The sequence below is a fragment of the Gavia stellata genome, chromosome 11 (assembly GCF_030936135.1).
Source record: "Gavia stellata isolate bGavSte3 chromosome 11, bGavSte3.hap2, whole genome shotgun sequence".
Classification (NCBI taxonomy): domain Eukaryota; kingdom Metazoa; phylum Chordata; class Aves; order Gaviiformes; family Gaviidae; genus Gavia; species Gavia stellata.
In genome coordinates this window covers 23,646,715-23,666,964 of record NC_082604.1, presented here as the reverse complement: position 1 = coordinate 23,666,964, position 20,250 = coordinate 23,646,715, and the positions used below count along the sequence as shown (strand labels likewise).

The 20,250-nt window shown below is 36.8% G+C and overlaps 1 protein-coding gene across 8 annotated transcripts in view; it reads left to right on the top strand.

Annotated features, from left to right (window-relative positions):
* NLGN1 (neuroligin 1) overlaps positions 1-20,250 on the top strand; it is a 312,118-nt gene that overhangs the window by 88,829 nt on the left and 203,039 nt on the right. For 4 of the 8 annotated variants that reach the window (XM_059822462.1, XM_059822459.1, XM_059822457.1 and 1 more), the window contains one exon: positions 10,610-10,669. The exons of the other annotated variants lie outside the window; for them this stretch is intronic. In XM_059822462.1, coding sequence (XP_059678445.1) covers positions 10,610-10,669 — 60 coding nt within the window. The remainder of the gene's footprint in view (positions 1-10,609; positions 10,670-20,250) is intronic. 8 annotated transcript variants of the gene reach the window in all.

Below are 20,250 nucleotides of genomic sequence, written 5' to 3'. Positions count from 1 at the left end.
GCTATGCTTTTTGTAAATAATATATTGTATTCATAGACTTGACATTTTGTAAATGTTGATGGTTGGACTTGATGATCTTACAGGTCTTTTCCAACCTTAGTGATTCTGTGACTCTGTGATTCTATTTAATTTTGATCATAGAATCACAGAATGATAGGGGTTGGAAGGGACCTCTGGAGATAATCTACTCCAAACCCCCCATGATGATAATTTCCTGTTCACCAGCTCTGTATTAAGGTATTAAATTATTAAATAGTAAGCATGAAGGCAAAGTTTCTACTGGAAGGGTTTTGAGCCTTCTGTCCATATAGGAGTCAGCAGTAGCTGTATAAATATGTGGTCCCAGGTTATCACTGCCTGTCTGTAAGTTCTGCTGGATTCGAAGTGATGTGCTGATTTCCTTTCATGCTCCATTCAGTATAAGGATTTTATCTATCCATTTGGGAATCCTTAATATAATATGCAGAGCAAGTCAACTGTAGTTTCAAAACAAATACCACGCTAATATTGAAAACATGTCAAAATGAAAATTATTTTTCTTATGACAAGTATTTGATCCCATTAATCTTCAAGTGCTGGCTGTGCTGTTCTTGTTTTGTGACTGCTCCATTGCTGAGATGTTTTGAGTTTTCCTGCCTAAAATTATGCTCTTCTAAAAATACAGCATGTAAATACGAGAAAATAAGTGAGTCAAGACACTTCTCTTCTGACAGCCTTTTACATAAATGTTGCCCCCTTAGTTCTCCCACCACTGGTTCTGAGCTCTATGTACTTTGATTCTGTCAAAAGGTGTGGTAATGAAAGCAGATATAATTATGTTTCTAAAAGCTGGTGACCACAGTCCCAATTAAATGGTCTTTTAAGGATGCTTTGAAAGCTTTGAATAGTGGAGAAACATTTGACTTGAAGTATCTTTATTCTTTTTAAGACCCAGGTTAATGGAAAGACTGTAGTTCTGAACACCAGGTTATTAGTATCAGTATTTATTAAATTTTTTATATTTCTATTTATATTTCAGTAATGCTCAGAGCTTCAAATCTGTAGGAAGAATCTCTCTGTGTTAAAAAGTCAATAGGAGAACCTTCCTGGTTGTGGGTGTGTACACATATATCTATATAGCTATATATAACTAAAAAAAAATCATCCACCTTTTACCTTCCAGGAAGAAACTTTGTTGTGTGAATGTTTTAAAACATTTAAATATGACCGTACATGTAGATAGATGTAAAGTATCAGAAGTACTATCTCTGCCCTTGAGCTCGCAAGAGACAAACCTGGGTATGATAGCAAGAACAAGGAACCTCTGTGACTTAGGTACCAGCATTAGATGGTTGGGAATTTCCGGCCAATGCTGAAGAGAAGCCTTTACAACTAATGAAGGAGGGTGCAGTTCTGTCTCATTTAGCCTACTGCGAATGATTCGGCACACATGAAGTCTACCTTGGTTGCTCACTATAGAATTGTTTTTTCTTTGCGCTACTCAAAACATGGCAAGAAATGCAGTGATTTGGAGTTAATATGAGGGAATTGAAAAGTTGATCAACAAGATGCTTTGCCTATAAACCCTCTGCCCCTCTGTCTGCTGAGTGCAAGGAGAGGGTTGGATTGGAGTCAGCAATACAACACAAAACATTTTCCTCCCCTTTGCCACTTTTCTGAAGAAATTTAGCTCTGTGAGGTAGCTGGAGAATTAAGTTTTACTGATAGTGGCTCATTCAGAAAATTGAGAAAAATGAGACTTGCACATTATTTATGATCTCTGTGGTATGCAAGAGCGTGGATTTCTAGATGGTAAAATACTGCACAGATTGTAGTGGTATAGTGAATTTTATATAGAGCTCAAAGCATGTGGCTTAAAACTAGATGACATGAAGTACATTGGGGAGAGGGGTGGGGGAACTTACTTCATTCCAAACTCTATATAAAAATATTATGCACAATTAACTTGATTTTCTCTGCAGTGTTCAATTACATGGTTACATGATGACCATTTTGCTCTGCTATTTAGGCTATGGAACTGGGTCTCAAGAGAGCCGGACTGTATGCCCGACTGTGCCATAAACAAAACTATATAGCTGCTGTAACACCAGCCCCTGCAGTTAATAGAATTAGTTGGGGAGAGGGCTTTTCCAGGAGAAGGCAGACTGACTGTTTGTCCCTAGCAAAGGTAATTACTTGTGCAAGAATCCCAAAGCTATCTCACCTGCCAAGACTGCTGTTCTGGGCTAGTTTCTTTCCAGTGAGAGAGATTTGGGGGCAAGATTACAAAGGTTATTTTGCAGTTGTTGTTTTGGGCTGAATCTTTTCCACTGCAGGTCTGAAAACAGAAGGGGATGATGAAATAAAAAGTAAAATAAGATGGATTTTTTTTTAAGTATGGTTTTAATTATATTTTTGGTATTTAAGTCAAGATGTAGCAGATAATTCTTTCTGATAACACATCTTATTGCTGTAGATGACCCACCCTACCTGTCTGAAAGAAAATAACACAAAAAAAAGCACAAAAGCAGCAAAAAAGACAACAAACCTTACCAGTTTTACCTGTATTGATTGTGGTTTTCTCAGCTGTGTCTCTTCATATATCCTTATACGAAGGATGCACTTAACTGCATCCTGACTTGCACTGTTGTTACAGCAACGTTATAGAGATCTTTGAAAGAAAGTGAAGATTAATGTTGATCTATTGACGGCAATTGTAAGTCTTCCTTTTGGAACAGAAAATTTGGATCTTAAAAATACAAATCTTCAGTTCTATTGCATAAGCCTAAATATGATCACTTTTTTAAGCTTGTGGTCTAAAATGAGTTCATACCTTCCTTAAAATTAGGAAGCAATTTGGTTATGAGAGCTGTAGAAAATGAATGTAGCATTTATTTGTATGTACACAGACTAAAAAGCAGTGCATTTATAAAAAAGAAAATGCCATCACAGAGCTTTGGTAGTATGTTCAAGAGATTGGAATTCTATTTGTTGAATTTGATTAGATGAATGAAAATGATTAGATTTATCCACAGAATAACTGAGGGAAGTTAGAAATTTGGGATGCTCATTCCTGCTTAACTTCTACTCCTGAGTTGACCTCCTGGCCCAGATGCAAATAGGAGCAGTTCTGTTAGTGGTAGTGGATCTATCTTTATATTATTAGGAGATTTAGCCTGTTGACTTCAGAGAACTTACTCGGAGGCTTAAAGTTAAGCATGTGCATAAGTCTTCATTAGGATCTGGATTGTAGTCATTACCTGTGGAGAGAGAAAATTGATTCATGATCTGAAAGCTCAGGTGGTGGCACAGCTGTGTAATGTTGCATTCAATTCATTATAGCAGTGTGTCACCCTGGAATATGAGTATCTGTAAAACAATATGAATTATTAATGCAAGTAAAATGTTAAAAGCTGCATGGACTTGTGATATAGGCAAGTGAGGTGGCACTGGAGTGGTAAATGCTGATGATAACGGCAATATAATAACTTACAAATTTCATTTTTCATGTCTGTTACCTGCCCATCCCTCACCTCTGGAGCTTTGTACTCCAACTGCAGTGTTCCTCGTTAAATGCATGGCCTTTGTTTTTTCTATGTCAACACTGGTCAGACGAGTCCCGGTCTGTTTGAAGCATCCTTTTCCTCACATATAATTCCAAGCCACTGTTTTATCGTAAGCATCTGTTCCTCTCCTTACTTCCACTGTAAAGAAAACAAATGAACATAATTCTCTCCTTTCCCCCCTTTCCAATGTAATTTTTTCCCCCATCGGCTAGAACAGAAGTCTGAGTGGTTCAGAAGCTATGAGTCTAGAATAACTATCAGGCTGTTGGCTCTTCTACTGAATTGCTTCCTCTTTCTACTAACTATACTCCATGCATGAGCTATGTTTTCACTGCAGCCCTATAAGGATTAGCAAGCAGCTCACTTAGGATATTACCTTTTATTTTATAGAAAGTCAGGGGAAAAAAGAACCTGCGCTGTCTTTGAACCTGTCCTGGCAAATCTCATTCACATGGGTGGTACCGCTGTGTCTGCGCTGCTGTGCAGGGGCAGACTGAAGCAGAGATTTACCCATCCAAAATACTGTCTGGCGGGACACTGTAAGGGTGCCCAATGCAGGCAGACATCCAGAGGGGTAAGGTGTGCACACTGTGTGCATCTTCGGGGCTGCGCTTGTCTACTGCGTGGATGGGCCCCGGGGACCATGGCTCACGCAGCGATCTGTACTTACCCTGCCTACTTTTCTAGTAACGCTGCAGGACTCCATGTAAGGCATATCATGTAACCAAAAGACTCTAGAAAGGGAGTTGGATTTATAGAGTGGCCTATTGCAAAGGGAATGAGATTTAAAGAGAGCCTGAAATGAAGGTTTGTTTGGGCTCCTCTCCCCAGGACATGGTGAACATGAAGCGCCTTCACCTCTGAGACTGCAGTGAATTTCAGGCTGCACCTAAAATGGGAAGCAGAGGAGTGAAACTCTATCTACAGTCCCAGATTCTGATCTCATTTAAATTCACATAAATCTGGTGTTCAGTAATGAAGTTCTTTCAGGTTTAAGAGAAATCAAGATCCAGCCAGTGTGATTAATCTTGTGAATAAAAAGGTTCGGGATTAGACATTCTTTCTATGTGACACTTCAGCAATATGCTGTTACAAAAGACACAGCAGGAGTTAGTCTTGAAGTGCTAGAATAGCTTCTTTAGTGACAAAGCATTTATACATGTAAATTTTCAAAGAAAGTTGGCAACCCTTTTGTGGGTTCAATTTGCACCTGTCATTCACTTGCAGATGCAAATTTGAGTTACTCCCAGCTCTAATTACAGTACTTGATTGTCATCACAAATTAGGTAGTAAGATGTGAAACGACTGTTTGTGCCATCATTTGTTGCTAAAACATGAGTGCAAATGTTATCATCAAAAAGCAAAGTCGACCAGAGCTTTGTCCTGCTGATACCCTCTACAAATAAGTACAATATGGAAATAAAAGGAATTTAAGTGGGAAAAATAACAAGGAAAGGAGTGAGCATGTGGCGAAAGCAAGACAGTAATAAGGGAAAATATAAAGTAGATTGTTTTGTCTATTGCAACAAAGTTTGATAATAGAAAGAGATATTTTTTCAGTTAAGTGTTTCTTAAGACCCAGCTGCCATTTGTACCTTCCAAATCTCTTTTCTGTAAGGAATTCTAGTTTTTTTCTTTTTGCTGACAGATTTCTAATTTTCAAATGAAAGAAGATGTTTTTATAAAACTGTTCATCAGATGACTATTATGCTGTATCTTTCCAATTTGTCATTACATTTATAAGAAAAATTATTATATCGTTATGTTTTAATTTCAACATATAAGAATTTGATTTTTGAATTCTCTCCACCAAAAACATTGAGGTCTGAAGATTGTTAATTATAACTCATCATTAATGTCTTTTAAATTAAAAACAGGAGATAGGTACAACATGTTATTGTGCCTCAGCTAACATCTGCTAGACTGTGATAATTCGGCACAGAGTTTTTTTTTAGTTGGAGAGTCTGTTGCATAAAAATGATAGTTGAAATAACAAAGGATTGGTTATTTTGTATTTGGATCTGAGGGAAGAGCCTAAAAAGGTGAGGTAATTTCACAGATCTTCAATGCTCAATTAAAAATGACCTAGTGAAGAAGAAATAGCAATGGATGGAGGCATTTATCTAAGTTTAAAGATAAATATATAATTGTATTTAACATATGCACTACCAGATTCCATGGTGTTGCAACCCACTTAGTGAATTTTTCTAATACCTGTATTATTTCAGCAGTCAGCCTTAATCTCATCTCTTTCCCTTTTTATTGAACAGACACCTTAACTCAAAGACTGATTATTACTGTGGAGATTTCTAAATTGCCAGATCCATGGAGTCTACTTAATGTAATAGGTCCTTTTTTTCTTTCCTGCTTTTCTCATTACTGAAGGAGAACATTTTGGCCCGAACAACAGCTGTATACATAAGCACAGATTTATTAAGTTTAGAGGATTTGTATTGTTGTTTTACAAAATGGTGTCAACTTGCAGTATGACATTTTTTTTATGATGAATAGCTTTCCCAGGCCAAAAAGCTAATGACGTCCACAGCTTCCATGCCTCCCACACACACGCGGTCCAAAAGGCCACAGATAATTTCTGCCGAATCAAGGCCATAAAGAGAGAATTTATAATCAGCTTTAATGTATTTGGGAGCTAAAGTACCTTAGTCCTTCATCAAAGAGAATGATAAAAACCAGAATTAATATGGCTGGACTTTAATTATTTCTGAGCACATAAGGACTCTTTAGCTAACTGGACAGGAAGTATGCTATTTCTTTTATTTTGAGCAAAGGAAAGCCATCTGCAAGTATACAGTACTCAACTACTGAGATTTGAAAATGCGTCATGTTACTATCTTAGCATTGATTGCAATACAAATAGAATCAATATTTGAATAATACTTTAAATAATGTAAGAACTATTTTTAAATCAAATGAGTAGAGGGTTTGTTAGGAGTTCCTCCTGCACATAGCATTCCTTTAGCTTTTGTAGCAAGACTATTCATTGCCTTTAGGAGACATAAAAAGCAGTAATTGCTTCTTCCCCTTTTTAAACGGACCTGGGGTCTGCTTTCCCACTAGCATTAATGACAGTTGTGGATATGCAGCAACGTGAGACTAAATGAGACTAAACCTTAGAGACCCTCTTGATAAGTAAGTCATCTTTGCATCAGCATTTTAGAGGCTTTAGTATCTCTCCCCCCTCCCCTCCCCCCCTTATTTATGGTACCTGGTTACTTTGATGATATTTAATATTTATTACATAAACTTTAGCTAAAGTTTAGGCCAGCACAATAAAACAGCATATCTTTTTGAAGGCTTGTGTCTTAAACATAGTAAAATGATCTTTTTGTAATGGATGGCCATTTTTGTAAGCGAAACGCTCAAATAGGAGGAATAAGTGGGCCTTCATAAAAGGTGATGAGAAGCTACAGTGGAACAACAGTGGAAAGAAATTGTGGGCCAAAGACTTTTGGCAATCATAGTTCTGTAAAATGTATACTCTTTTTTTGTTTCGTTGGCTCCTAGTCCATCATGTCTTAGTATCAGTATTTTTAAAATTACCTGAAAAGAATATTAAAATGATGGAAGAACCCTAAAGAATCGTATATTGAATAAACAGTAAGGGCTAAAGAAATAAATTTAGTTGAGGGGTATATTTAATTTACAAAATAATAAATTTTCTGTAGAATATTAATTCAAACCTGCAGAAAATAACAGAAAATTATAAACCTACTAAAGAATTTTGGTCCTGATTTATTTTTACTTAAAAAGGCTACTGCTGTTACATTTTGTAGGATCTTTCCATAAGATTTTATTTTGTCTATCTGATAGTGATTTCAGCATGTTTTCCTGTGTAAGGACTCAAGACGTCAGTCTTTATGATCATACAGGCACAGCGATGCTGTGAGTCAGTGTAGCCTGTTATCTGAAGAATCAGAAGCAAAAGCCATTTCTTACTGATTTTAGAATGAGAATTACTGCAGAAACAGGTGGAATTCTAATCCAGAACTTCTCTTAATACTGCTTTCATGAGTTCAGAAAGTTTCTTCAGCAGCCGGACATGAAACGGGCAACAGAGAACATAAACAGTCAAGCTCAGAGCTCTGCTTCCTCTTTGCGGGTTCAAGATTGAACCACTTGATGTTGCTGTATGCCATTTTAGACAGCTGTGTGCACAATGGGTCTTGAGCTGATGTTTCTTTTGGGGATTGCAGAGCAATTTACAAATACAAATTAAGTTTCACAGCATCCCTGTATGTATAGGTAAAGTACAGATAATAGGTAAGTAGTTTCACGCCTGGTGCATGAGGACGAAACTCTGCTTTGGTTTCTAGACCTCAGATAGCGTTGTAACTCCAGGAAGCAGAAAACTTGTCTGAAGCATTTTGGTCTGTGTTTCAGCTAGCTGTTGCTGAGAGGTAATGAATGTGGTCCATTATATTTGCAGTCTGGAGCGAACTTGTAGCAGAAATCATGTCTCATCTCTTTCTTAACAGAATACTGTTAGCGGTGCCTGGTGGGTCTGCCACATGCCTCCATCAGCAATGAGTGCTCCTGCTTAGGGGGTGAGGCAAGCAGAGCCCCTGTATTGTGAAACAGATATACAGCTGTATTGGAAAGCATGTTTAATCTATGACAGCTTAAAAACAGGTCAGCCCCTTTGCAAAAGGAATTGTGTATAATGTGTATTGCAACATGATTGTAAGGAAGATGGTCTGACTTTTTTTATGGTTTTCAGAGAAACTCACAACTGTATAAATACTAAAATTACCCAGGTTATTTTTAATAGCTAGCCTCAATTATGCTTCACTGTATTGTAAAATCAGAGATGGTATGAGATCAGTCATTTGTGTTGAGATGTTTGATGCACTGTGTAACTGCTGTTGAGATCTGGAACTGTGATTTATTCAAAATACCTCACAAAGGCCAGCTATTAAAAAAATGTAACATTCATTGTCTTAGTTTCATCCAGAAAATAAATTGCCCTCTCTGTGCAAGTTGGAGAAATGCGTGCTGTTTGCCTTCCCAGATGCTACTTTGTTCCTTTCTGGTGACTTTTAAAAATTTAAAAGATAACAAGAAGCCGTTAAAAATGTGTACATATATATCTCTTTGGCTGTGTCTGGCTCTTCACTATTAAGTGCATAGCTCCGTTAAGTGCATAGTTCTTAGAATTTTAAGTCCGTTATTCCTGTTCACTGTGCTGAAAGCCCACCATGAAATGGTTGGTATTCTTTACGTACTTCTTTTACTTTTCTAGTTTCATTCATTCAGAAGGAAAGTTGCTATGGTATGAGAATGATGGGCAGCAAGACATTTGAATGTGTGTATTTGGATAGGGCCACATTATCTAGATACCATATATTGTAAAGATTACACTCTGGGTTTGTATTAGGAAAAGCTATTGCATTCACCAAGGCTCTGTACTAAACAGAATGATTGTTGCAGGTGTGACTATAAAAACGCTCGTGTTTAATTCATGATGTATAATTCTAGTGTTCTGTATTTAGAATGGGTTTAAAACTATACTCCTGACTGATGCAGTAATTAAGGTATTGAGCTTTGGTTTTCAATAATATGGTCCAGTTCCTACATTCACAGTTAAAATCTCATGGTACTTCATGGGGTTGTTTCTGTTTCTCAAATCCATGCACCTGGTACAAAATTTTATGATTTTTTTTAAATGCATCACTCAAATACATGGTATTTTGCCTGTAAACGACAGGTTTAATGCTGAATGACTAATATCCTGTAAAATAACAGAGCTAGAGAGCGCTTTTTAAAATACAAATGTTTTAATACTCCATAGTGCTTAGAGTTAATGCATGTCTCTTGCCTACATCTACTGCAAATATCAACACATACTGTTCATCTCTTTTTGTTGTTGTTTTTGTCTATTGCTATTTTATGCATGAGAAAGTTCTTGTTTTCTACTCTGTGCTTGGCTGGCTTTTTCTTTTTTGTTACTTAGTCCTGTGTTGGTACTGATTGCTTTTTTGCATGCAAATTACAGAATGTCATGGAAATGAGAGAGCTCTGAAAAAAAAGGAAAGATAATGCTGAGTTCCAACTGTCTTTTGTTTGTGCGTAAGTGTGTAAAATACGATGTGGAAATATTTTCAGAATAGCCTTTGACTTTCCTTCTGGTGTATATTTTTATTACTCAGTAAAGGAGCAGGCATTTTTCTCATTGGAAAATCTGATGAATCTATTAATACTTGTTAATAATACAGGTGCTGGGCATAAAAGAATTTTGTCTTGCCATCCATTTATAGAAATAAGGAATTATGATATTGTGTGTCTTGCCCAAGCTAAAACTTCAATTCCCATAATCAATGCAACTTTAGTATACTGTGGGTGAAAGCCTGGCCCCATTGAATTCAATGGCAAAAATCATTGTCTTCAGCTGGTCTAGGGTTTCACTCTTGTTTCTAGTTTACATATGGATTTTCATGTTTCTTTACAAATATCTCAGCAGGTAGTCAAAGGTTTCAAGGGAATCTACAGTTCTATTTAAAAGGGAATGTAATGAGTGTGGGGGAAAAAAAAAAAGCCAAACCCATGCTTATCTTTGTAAAGCATGAGCTTAAATGGTTGAACTTAAAAATGTGAATTAGCATTTCACAGAAAATATTGTTTTAACCAACTGTCAATACATTTATTAGCCACCTTATTGCATCAAATGCAAGAGGTAATTTGGCAGTTCTGGTCTCCACTATTCCTAATAACAGCAACAACAAAAACCAATTAAGTGGATAAATATAGTTTATGGTGGGTATGCTTTTAGTAAACAAGCTTTGATTCTTCATTTAAAAACAATAAAGCATTGGGCACTCTTTGATTCTTGTGCTAGATGTTTCTAATAGCCATACCCCCTAGGGAAGGTTTTGCTGTAATGTTTGGAAAATGTAATGAAAAATTGGTTGTTATAAACTAAGATTTCCCTCCCTGCAAATGTTTTTCTTGAAACATCCATGGGAATTTAATATTCACTGTTTTTTTCCTCAGTCTTGTATATTCTTGAATTGTCTTTTTTCCTCCATTTTCTCCGTTCTCAATCCTAGGTCCCCTTACAAAGAAACAGACAGATGATTTAGGTGATAATGACGGTGCTGAAGATGAAGGTATTTTTTTGCAGCCAAACTGATTTGCATGACAAGGATCCCTGAAAATCTTTTTTCTCCCCTCTTTTTTTGACTTCTTGTCTTCTTTTGAAGAGTTTTTTTTAATCCCCATTTTTGATGTGTTTTGTCTTCTTGCTTGTTGTTATACATATATATATTTTTAATTTTTTAAAAGAAAGAATGTTGTTAAGTTCTACATTTTGATACAAAACAGTAACGATATTTAAAGAGAAGGGGTTTTTGTTTTCTTGAAATGGACTTTTGATATGTTGCATCCCACCTTTTGACTGAATTTTGTCCATACAATTTAAACTAACACTCTTTTAAAGTTTCTCTGTACACCTTTTTGCATGTTTTCTAACCCTATGTATTTCACCAAGTACAAAGATGTTTCTTTTTTCACTGACTGATCTCAGTTTGATAAACATATAAAATGTTGTTTTCTAAAAGGAAAAATACAGAAAATTCTTAGAAAGTGTCTCTTAAGCAACGGGATTTCCCTAAATACAAAACCTTCTGCATTGACATTGCCATGAACAAATATAACTACATGCAAGACTACCCCGCCTCCCTGTAGAAGAGAGGTAGCCCTAGAATGGCAGGCGATATTTGCAGCTGGTGAGGCTCTGCGCAGCACCAGTGAATTCAGTGGCGCTGAACTGATGTCATCTAAAGGCATCTGATCCCTTCTGTTTTCTACAAGCGTATAAAGATGCCTATCTGCTTGTTCTGACCCTTAGAAAACCCTATTACCAAGTAAAATCAAAAGTTTGAAATGTCAAGCATATTATTCTGTTTATGAATTATGTCTGTTAATCATATAAGCTATGCAGATTTGGTATTTTTTCAGGGCTATGAAAATGGTAACAAGGGGCTCATTCTCTTGAGCAGTCTCATCCCTTCACGTTGATGTGCTTCAAAATTCTGAATCTTAAACACATACTTCATATATTTTATGGTCAGTGAGTAAAACAAATTACCATATAAGACTAGTAGAGATGCTGCTTGCTTCTCTGTGAATATTTGGGGGTTTTTTTGCCAGATACTAAGATCACGCTTAACTTGTAAACTCTTAATTAAGAAATTTTTCATCACACAGAACATTAACTGTTTTACTCAAACGTGCAGTCTTATCACAAAAGATGAAGGAAGGCAAATATGAGTGTTAAACACCCAATAACTGAACAGAGACTTTATAAATAAACCGACTAATTTATACATGTCTGCTTTACTATCCTCTATTGAATGTGTATGTTAAGCATATGAATGAAAGCCCACCAGTTGGCCCAAGATTTGAAAGAAGAACCTAATTGAAAGTCTCCTTTGAAAACTCTCATATTATTCAGAGCTAAGTATGATAATTCAGATCCACTTAGCTCTGTGAGGCCAAGTCCTTTTTACATTAGTTCATGGCAAAATATTGCAAGGGACATTCTTGTGTGTTCTCCAAGACCTGTGATATTGAATTAGCCATTGTAAAAGTTATTCTGTCTTGTTTTAGGAATATGTTTTAAAGAGTTTGAAACCTGGGTTATTCATCCAGTGGACCTTAATGGCTCTCCTAAATTGCTGTATAATTGCCAAGATAGATGCTAATGGCTTAACATTTGTTGAGTCTGTCTCTGCTTAGGCACACTTAAAAGAGACTACTTAGTTTGCTAAAATTCAGCAGAGAGTGGTTGCTATGAGAAAGCAGTTTAGTACGTAGTCATATGAGAGTAGGGAACTCAGTCTTTGATGAACAAGTGTCCATGTCAAAGAAAACCCGTCTCCCACATTGACAATGGTAGGAGAGAAAGGGCTGTAAGAACACAGCAGTCAAACTAGGGGGGATGAAACACATTTACAACATTAATAAATCTCTGTAATTTATACGACTGGGATTAATTTTCTCTGGCATAAAAGTGAAAGTTTTGTTCTCCTTTCTGTGCCAATAGAAGAATGCGGGCAGTAATTAGACTTTCCCTGCTTCTGAGAGTCACAGAGAGACAGGGCAAATTTAAATTTTTATTATCAGTAGACACTGAAGGCTGCAGGGATGTCTGGGTTGGTAGAAATCCTGTCTGCTGAGGCCCTGCATTTCACTGTCCCTCAGCAGAGGAGCTGTATCAGATGACCTGACCTGTATTTTGTGAACCTACTCTTCTGCTTTGGAGCTCTAGCACTTGTTGCATATGCAGAACTGGAGTTCACAAACTTCAAGTTATATGTATTTGGCTATAAGTCACAGGAAAGAAAGTGGCAAAGCAAAAAGCCACCTTAGCTGTCTAGATTTCTGCTAACCTGTCCATCAAACCCTTCACCTTTTGCAGTATGGTAGTTTTTACTCAATTTGAAATCTACAAATGAGTAACTGTGGACAAAATAAAACAAATACCAAACTAAATGAATGATGAAGATGGAATATTAGGGAGACTGGCCTATACACAGTGAAAACCAACTGTGTCATATAACCATAGAACCCATGCTACATGAGCAATGCCCAGTGATTTCTAAAATGCCTGAGATGGTCTCTGTCTTAGAAATTCAGAGCTCCCATGTCCATTTCTTGTATTATACCTTTCCTGAAGAAAGACCTTTCATAGCAGCTTCTTGGATCAAATCCCTGGAAAGTATTCTGCACTGTGTCACTCAAATATCAGAGTTTGATTAGAAAATTTCATTTTAAAACAGGGTTCAATAATCCTACTCCCATCTGCTGCTACATGTCACTACCACAGTATTACAGTCTAAACCTTGCCAGTACAAGCACTGGAATCAGTAATCAAACTTGGATCTCTGGTTTGTGCTGCAACCAGTAGACCAGGCTTAATTAGATCATTTTTCATTTTTGTTTTCAAAAGACCCAAAGGCAGTAGTGCACATTACCAGCTAATGATCTGCAAATTTGCTGTTTAAAAAATGAAGGTGTTTTCAAATTCTATGAGAGTGAAATGTGTTAAAAGTCAGAAATTATATAAAAGTCTTTTTTTTCCCCAGTCTGGATTCTTGTTTCTGTGTAACCCTTTCATGTCTACATGTGAAATTGCTTACCTGTTTTTCAATAAGTACTGCACTACTTGAGCAGGCACCAAAAACAAGAGTGGCAAAGCACCTGCAACCAATGAGCATTGGGGCTTTCCGTTTCTATAGCAGTGGTGGATTTGCCTATTTGCTCATGTGCAGGTAAGCAATATCTAGTGTAGATGCAAGATTTTCCTTTAAGTTGCTCAGCAGTTGAACAAACTGTACCTTCCCCAGTCTAGAAACAAGGCTTGGTTTAAAAAAGTAAAATATTCTAATCTTAACATTTTATCTCAGTCTTAATTTTGGTAAGGTAATAATTTAACTTGATTTAATTCAGCTGTAGCAAAAAACAGTGACTCTTTATGCACCCTTAGTTGCCATATGCTAAAATCCTTGGCATGACTTAAAATACAGCAACACAAATCATTAATCAGTCTATGTACTCAGGGATCAGAACTGGACTTCTAGGTAGTTAGTGCTGTATGAAATATCCATGAAGGATTGCTCACAAATGAATTCTTCTCATCCACCGTTCTGTCATACACACCTTACCTAGTGCATCAGTCTGTCAATCTTAGATCCTTATTTAGTTCCCAATGCTATTTGAGCATCTCTCAGTTTTTAATGTATTCAGTCTCACAGCATCTCTCTGCGATAGAGGAATGCTATTATTCCATTTTTAGAAATGAGGAATACAGACACCATGTCCATAGTAAAGCAGGGAACTGAGAGTACATGCTTCAGAAGCAGGGTCTTCACTGTAATTGCTAGATGTTTCTACTCTTCCCCTCTCCATTCCAATTGCTCCTGTGAAAAAGGAGACAGATTAGGAACAGATGTTGCTGTTTGTTCACAGGCTGTAACTGTGATGATTCTGATCATTTAGTCTGATGCTCTGTCTTATATGGGCTATTGGACTTCATTGACTGAAAGAAGTTCTTGGTCCAGAGCATGTTTTAAATCAAAACAAACAAAAATCCACTCAAATTTTATATTGTTAATGATGCAGAATGCATCACAGAATCACAGAATCACAGAATCAGTACGGTTGGAAAAGACCTGTAAGATCATCGAGTCCAACCTGGGCGGGGGGAAAAAAAAAAAACAAAAAAACAACCCACAAAAAAAAAAAAAAAAAAAAAAAAAAACCCACAACCACAAAACCCACGCCACACAACGACAATAACAAGCCACAACCCACCCAACACCACACAGCACCATGTCCATCAAGCTACATCCCACAATGCCACATCCACACGCTCCTTGAATACCTCCAGGGAGGGTGACTCTACCACCTCCCTGGGCAGCCTATTCCAGTGTTTCACCACTCTCTCAGTGAAGAACTTTTTCCTAATGTCTAGCCTGAACCTCCCCTGTCGCAACTTGAGGCCATTTCCTCTAGTCCTGTCACTAGTCACTTGGGAGAAGAGACCAACACCCACCTCTCTGCAACCCCCTTTCAGGTAGTTGTAGAGAGCGATAAGGTCTCCCCTCAGCCTCCTCTTCTCCAGGCTAAACAACCCCAGCTCGCTCAGCCGCTCCTCATAAGACTTGTGTTCCAGACCCCTCACCAGCTTCGTCGCCCTTCTAAATCCCTTCTTATGCTTAACAGACTGTAGCGTCATTGGCGCAAAAGAGCACGTTTCAGAATTGAGAACCTTCTCCAAAAAACCTTATCACTCCATTGGTATTAAAATAGACTAGTTTGCTAAGTTTAGCATTTCATCTGCTTTCAACTGTCATGGTAAGAATTAGGGAGAGAAACAATCTTTTCATCTGGCACTAGTTGCACATTTTCGGACTTCAGGGATCAGTAAATGGCAGAACACTTTTGTCCACCTTGCAAAGCAACCACATGCTCCAGCCTTAATTATAGCCTCTAATGAGTTCCAGCCAGGCTGGAGTAGCAGAGATCTTACTACTTTGGGTGAACTTGTTGACTGGTACACGTAGCCATATTCATGATTCCTGTTCATCCTGTCACCCATTCATGTAAGTTCTGTGATTCCAACTCCCACATACAGATTCCAATGTCACTTGCATATTAAATTTTGCCAATTAGATTTTCCCTTTTCACTGAGAACCTCAGTTCAGATTATGTTGAGTTTTTGTGGTAATGTTATTATACTTGAAAGTGTGCATAGTAAAAAATTCTGACAGACCTTTAATTTATGCACCTCTTTGGGGCTCCGCTATACTTTTAGCACTGCCAAGCATTGCTTGTACATTGAAGATTCTTTTGCATTTCTTTTAATAATTTAAAATTCCTACCTACCTGGCTATTGAGGTCCTACTCTAATGAGAATCTGCTCCAGATGCTTACCTGTAAAAGTATAGGCCTTTTTTCATGTTAGAACATACATTGATATAGTCCTCTATCAGGATGTCAAGTCACTTTCAGGTAAAGGTAGTTCAGTGTTCGAGAGTGCACTAAATGATCCATTGGTTTGACAGATACAGAAACAAACAAAAAAAGGAGATAATTCTCTTTGTCTGAAGCTTGAAGGGTGCTGTATTTTAAAATAAGAAACGTGTCTAAAACCTCACTGCCACTCCTAACAGAAGTTCAATAGTTACTTTAATAGTGTCAGGACATCTAGTTTTATATCACGTGTTAAAAACGTGCCATTAATTGATGTTTACATATTAGCACTGAGGAGGGCATCTATGAGGCATCTGATAGATTTGACCTTAAAGGTCAAATACTGTTAAAAGGCTTTTAAGTGAGTAAGAGTTGCACTGATGGGTACCATGCTCTACTTAAATATTTTAGGGCAAAAGCTTATGGAAGAGCTACACATAGGTCCGTATAATGTTCTATGTAAGGAACACATAGGTTTTACAGTAACCAATCTAAAGTTTTCCACTGTTCTTGTGCTGTGTCATGTTAAAAAAACAAGATTACTTAATACTCTACATTAAATGTCACAATTTTTTATAGCATTTAGAAAAACACTGCTTGTGACATCTGTGCTAAATTAATTATATTTTTGTGCTAAGTTGTCTCCAGGTAGGCTTTCTTCCTTTCCCATTTTGGTTGTTCCCTGCAAATTATACTTGTTAAGTCATGTGGCCAATTCACATCAGCTTCAAATGACTGAAGCTATAATTATATTTGGTTATATATGACAATTGTGACTGGTGTTCACAGTCAGACCTGGTTCCCTGTTGTGTGGTGTAACAAACATAGAATAAAAAACAGCCCTATTCCTAAGTTGCCTGTAATGTAATCAAGACCAGACATAACAAGTAGATGCAACAAACATTAGAAAAGTACAGAAGAGAGGAGATGATGGAAATCATAAAGTTCATCTGTATCTCATATAAATAAGATCATTCTCTGCCATATAGTAAGACCTACTTAGATGTTTTATCAACTAGCAATTTAAAGCCAAACAAATCACAGCATTCAAAACTTATCTTCTGTGTGAATAAAAACAGAACAGAGTTGAATTTGAGAAGGATTTTGAACAGCACTATCCCTGCATATGTCTTTGAAAATATTCATGTGTCTGCTTTTTAATTGAAGCAACACTTAATAAAATGCAACAAAACGTAGAGTAAAACTAAACAAAGGGTACACTAATTTAAATCGGTATGTAAATCTACACTTCTTGGCAGGCATGTCACATTTACACCCCAGTTCTTCAGGGCTGCTCAGAATGAGCTACTTCCACGAATAAATGTTAATCTCTGTGAGAAAGTGTAACTACAGTTTACTGAGACCACTCCACTACGTGTGCAGAAAGGACTGATAGCAGCTTGTACGAAAAAATGAAAGACTTATCAAATAATGTAGGGTCAGGTTTTGAAAAGTATCTGAGTGCCAAAATCTCAATTATTTTCTTTGTTGAGTTGGACACTTAACTCCAATAAGCACTTTTGAAAAGTGCATCTTTCTGCCACTTTTGTACCACTACAGAGTTTCTTTTCACAGAGTATTACCTTAGTACTTCCTCCATTTTAATTTTAAAGGATGATAGTTTTCATGGGGGACCATTTACCCTCTTTCAAGTAGGAACCAGTTCTTGATTATGGTCTGATTTTTCGCACTCTTCCTTTGATCTTATTTAATAACATCCACTAGTTAATAACACCTGTACTTAAACAGTACTCTGCCAGCTGAATATTTGCACCTTTCAAATACTAATTGCAGTCTATAGCTAGGAATATGAAACCACTGACTGCAAGACCAAAATGCAGTGATCTCTCTTCTTCACCTGAAGAGCTCCATAGCGCCTATATAATCTGTAGCCCAAAGTCCCACTAGCCTCAGTTGAATGCTGCATAACCTTGTAGATGTCTCCAGTACTAGATTACTGCCTGAAAAACACACAGAAGCACAATTTTTCTTTTGTAGAAGGGGTTTCTCTTAAGACTGATGACTTTAGCAAAGCAGCATGAGGGAAATTCATACTGCATGTCATCTGCTCTGACATGGCACAGAGGCAGAGCTGAAAATTAGTCTTTCTTTTTCTGTAATCTTTATGAGAATATTATTAGTGGGAAATAATAAAAGCATGGTATAGACAGAATTTGCTCAGAGAATCACTTCTTTATATGTCAGGTTTTACTCACGAATGTGTGCTTCCTTTCTCAGATAAAGGACACCCATTCTTTTCTAAATATTCCAACATTATTTTCCAGATAAACAGGCCAGTACTACCAACATTTCATTACTGTTCACAGTTGGTGCTCTGTAATTCTATGTAATTTTAATTAAAGAAGAATTCTGAGACAGTCTCCCCCTGTGCTACCACCAAGCATACAATTAACTGTGTACAATTTCTGCTGGGAACAGTCACACAGTGATTTGAGATTAATAATTTATTATTGCTTCCATATTTGTATTAAAAAAAAAATGCAGCATAGACTATGAACAAATGATGTACTGAAAACAGTATATGAATTTGAAAAGACTTCTTCCTCGGTGTATATTTTAAACCTCAGGAGGTCATAATTCTATCCTATGGACAATGAAGATAAATAATCTCCTTTAGCTTTACACTCTGAAAATTGCATGTTGGAAAGCCCTTACTATATGCTTGAGTAAGGAAAGCAATACAGGCAATTTCATGCACAACCTTTCATCATCCTTTTGGTCTTGAACAACTGATTGTTCTAGTACTTCCAATATTGAAGATCCAATTTCTGATTTTGACTGTTCTGGCATTTTCTTCAAATTATAATCAATATCAAAATAATAATAGCAACTGACTTTCTATAAACAGACAAATCTGTGCTGGTCTTTTTCAGCAAATTCAAAAAGCAGATCTTTTAGTGTAACTGCCCTCACCTAGTTGTCTTTACAGTGCTTCAGAAATTATTCAAACATTCTACAGAGAGCTTACTTGAAAGCTTCTTAACTAAGATTCCTCTAAATCAAAGGAGTAAACAATACAACTGAGGTTCCTTCAAATGCTGAAGTAGGTAATCAGAGAAGTCACTTGCATACTGTCAGAATGACAAAAAATGTCTTCAAATCAGAATATGCAGCACAGTTCCTCCTTGGGAAGTTTTCATATGCTCTCTTGCTATTGCCTTTCTTGATTTTTAGGGGCTATTAGAATGCAATATTATGACTTGGGCAGTGAAAAAAGACTCAGGCACCTAGTAAATGACCTTAAAATACAACTTAATCCAGATGTAAAACTTTAAATTTATACCTTAGCTGATTTCTTTCCAGTCCAACAGAAAGAATCCTTTTAAAAAACACATTAAGCCACCATTAACTGTTGCTGCAAATTGGTACTTAAGAACAACTTTCCTCACAAGGAGCAGTGGCGTTTGGATGTTCAAAATTTTATTCAGAGTACATGCATCAATTTGCAAATAGGACTATTTGGGGGGGGACGGAGGGATAACCAAAGCAATATCTTCATTAAAAAGAAACTCAAAACACTATGTCAATATCTAATTTTGTTGTCTGAGACAATGACAGAGCTTCTAAGATTTAAAATTGTTACCTGCATTCGTTGTCACTTTTGAGAACGCAGAGTGGGGACTTATAAACGTTGGTCCAGGCAGCTATTTTTTCAAATATAACATATGATCTTTTTCACAGTTTAGTAAAAGACGTACCCATGCTCCTTAAACTTCAGGCTACCCAGGTTACAAATAATATCCATTTAAAGTCTAAGTGTTAAACAGCTTCCAACTACTTTTTGAAAACTTGGACTTCAGACCTATCAAAAGACAGCTGTTTATACACCCTTTTTATAAATTATTGATCTTACTGTACTGGCAACAATCAACAATTTATGTATGAGCAGAAATCTTGTTAATCTTAATATGGGGAAGCACCTTTAGCTAAGTGAACAAAAAGATGGACTGAGCTTTCAGAAGTGTTCAGGCTTTGCCTAGATGAGCTCACGCTGATGCTAGTAGACATTTTATGTCAAATTCATCAGGAACAGAATCAGATCACTGTCCCATTGCATTTGAGCAAACATGTTACCATTTTCGATTCCTTTCTGCTTTTCTGAGGCCAACAAGTGTTTCCAAAAAAATGAACTTTAGTTACAAGCAAGCCACAAAGAAACACTTATGCCCACCTGCCCTTTTCCTTAGGTAAA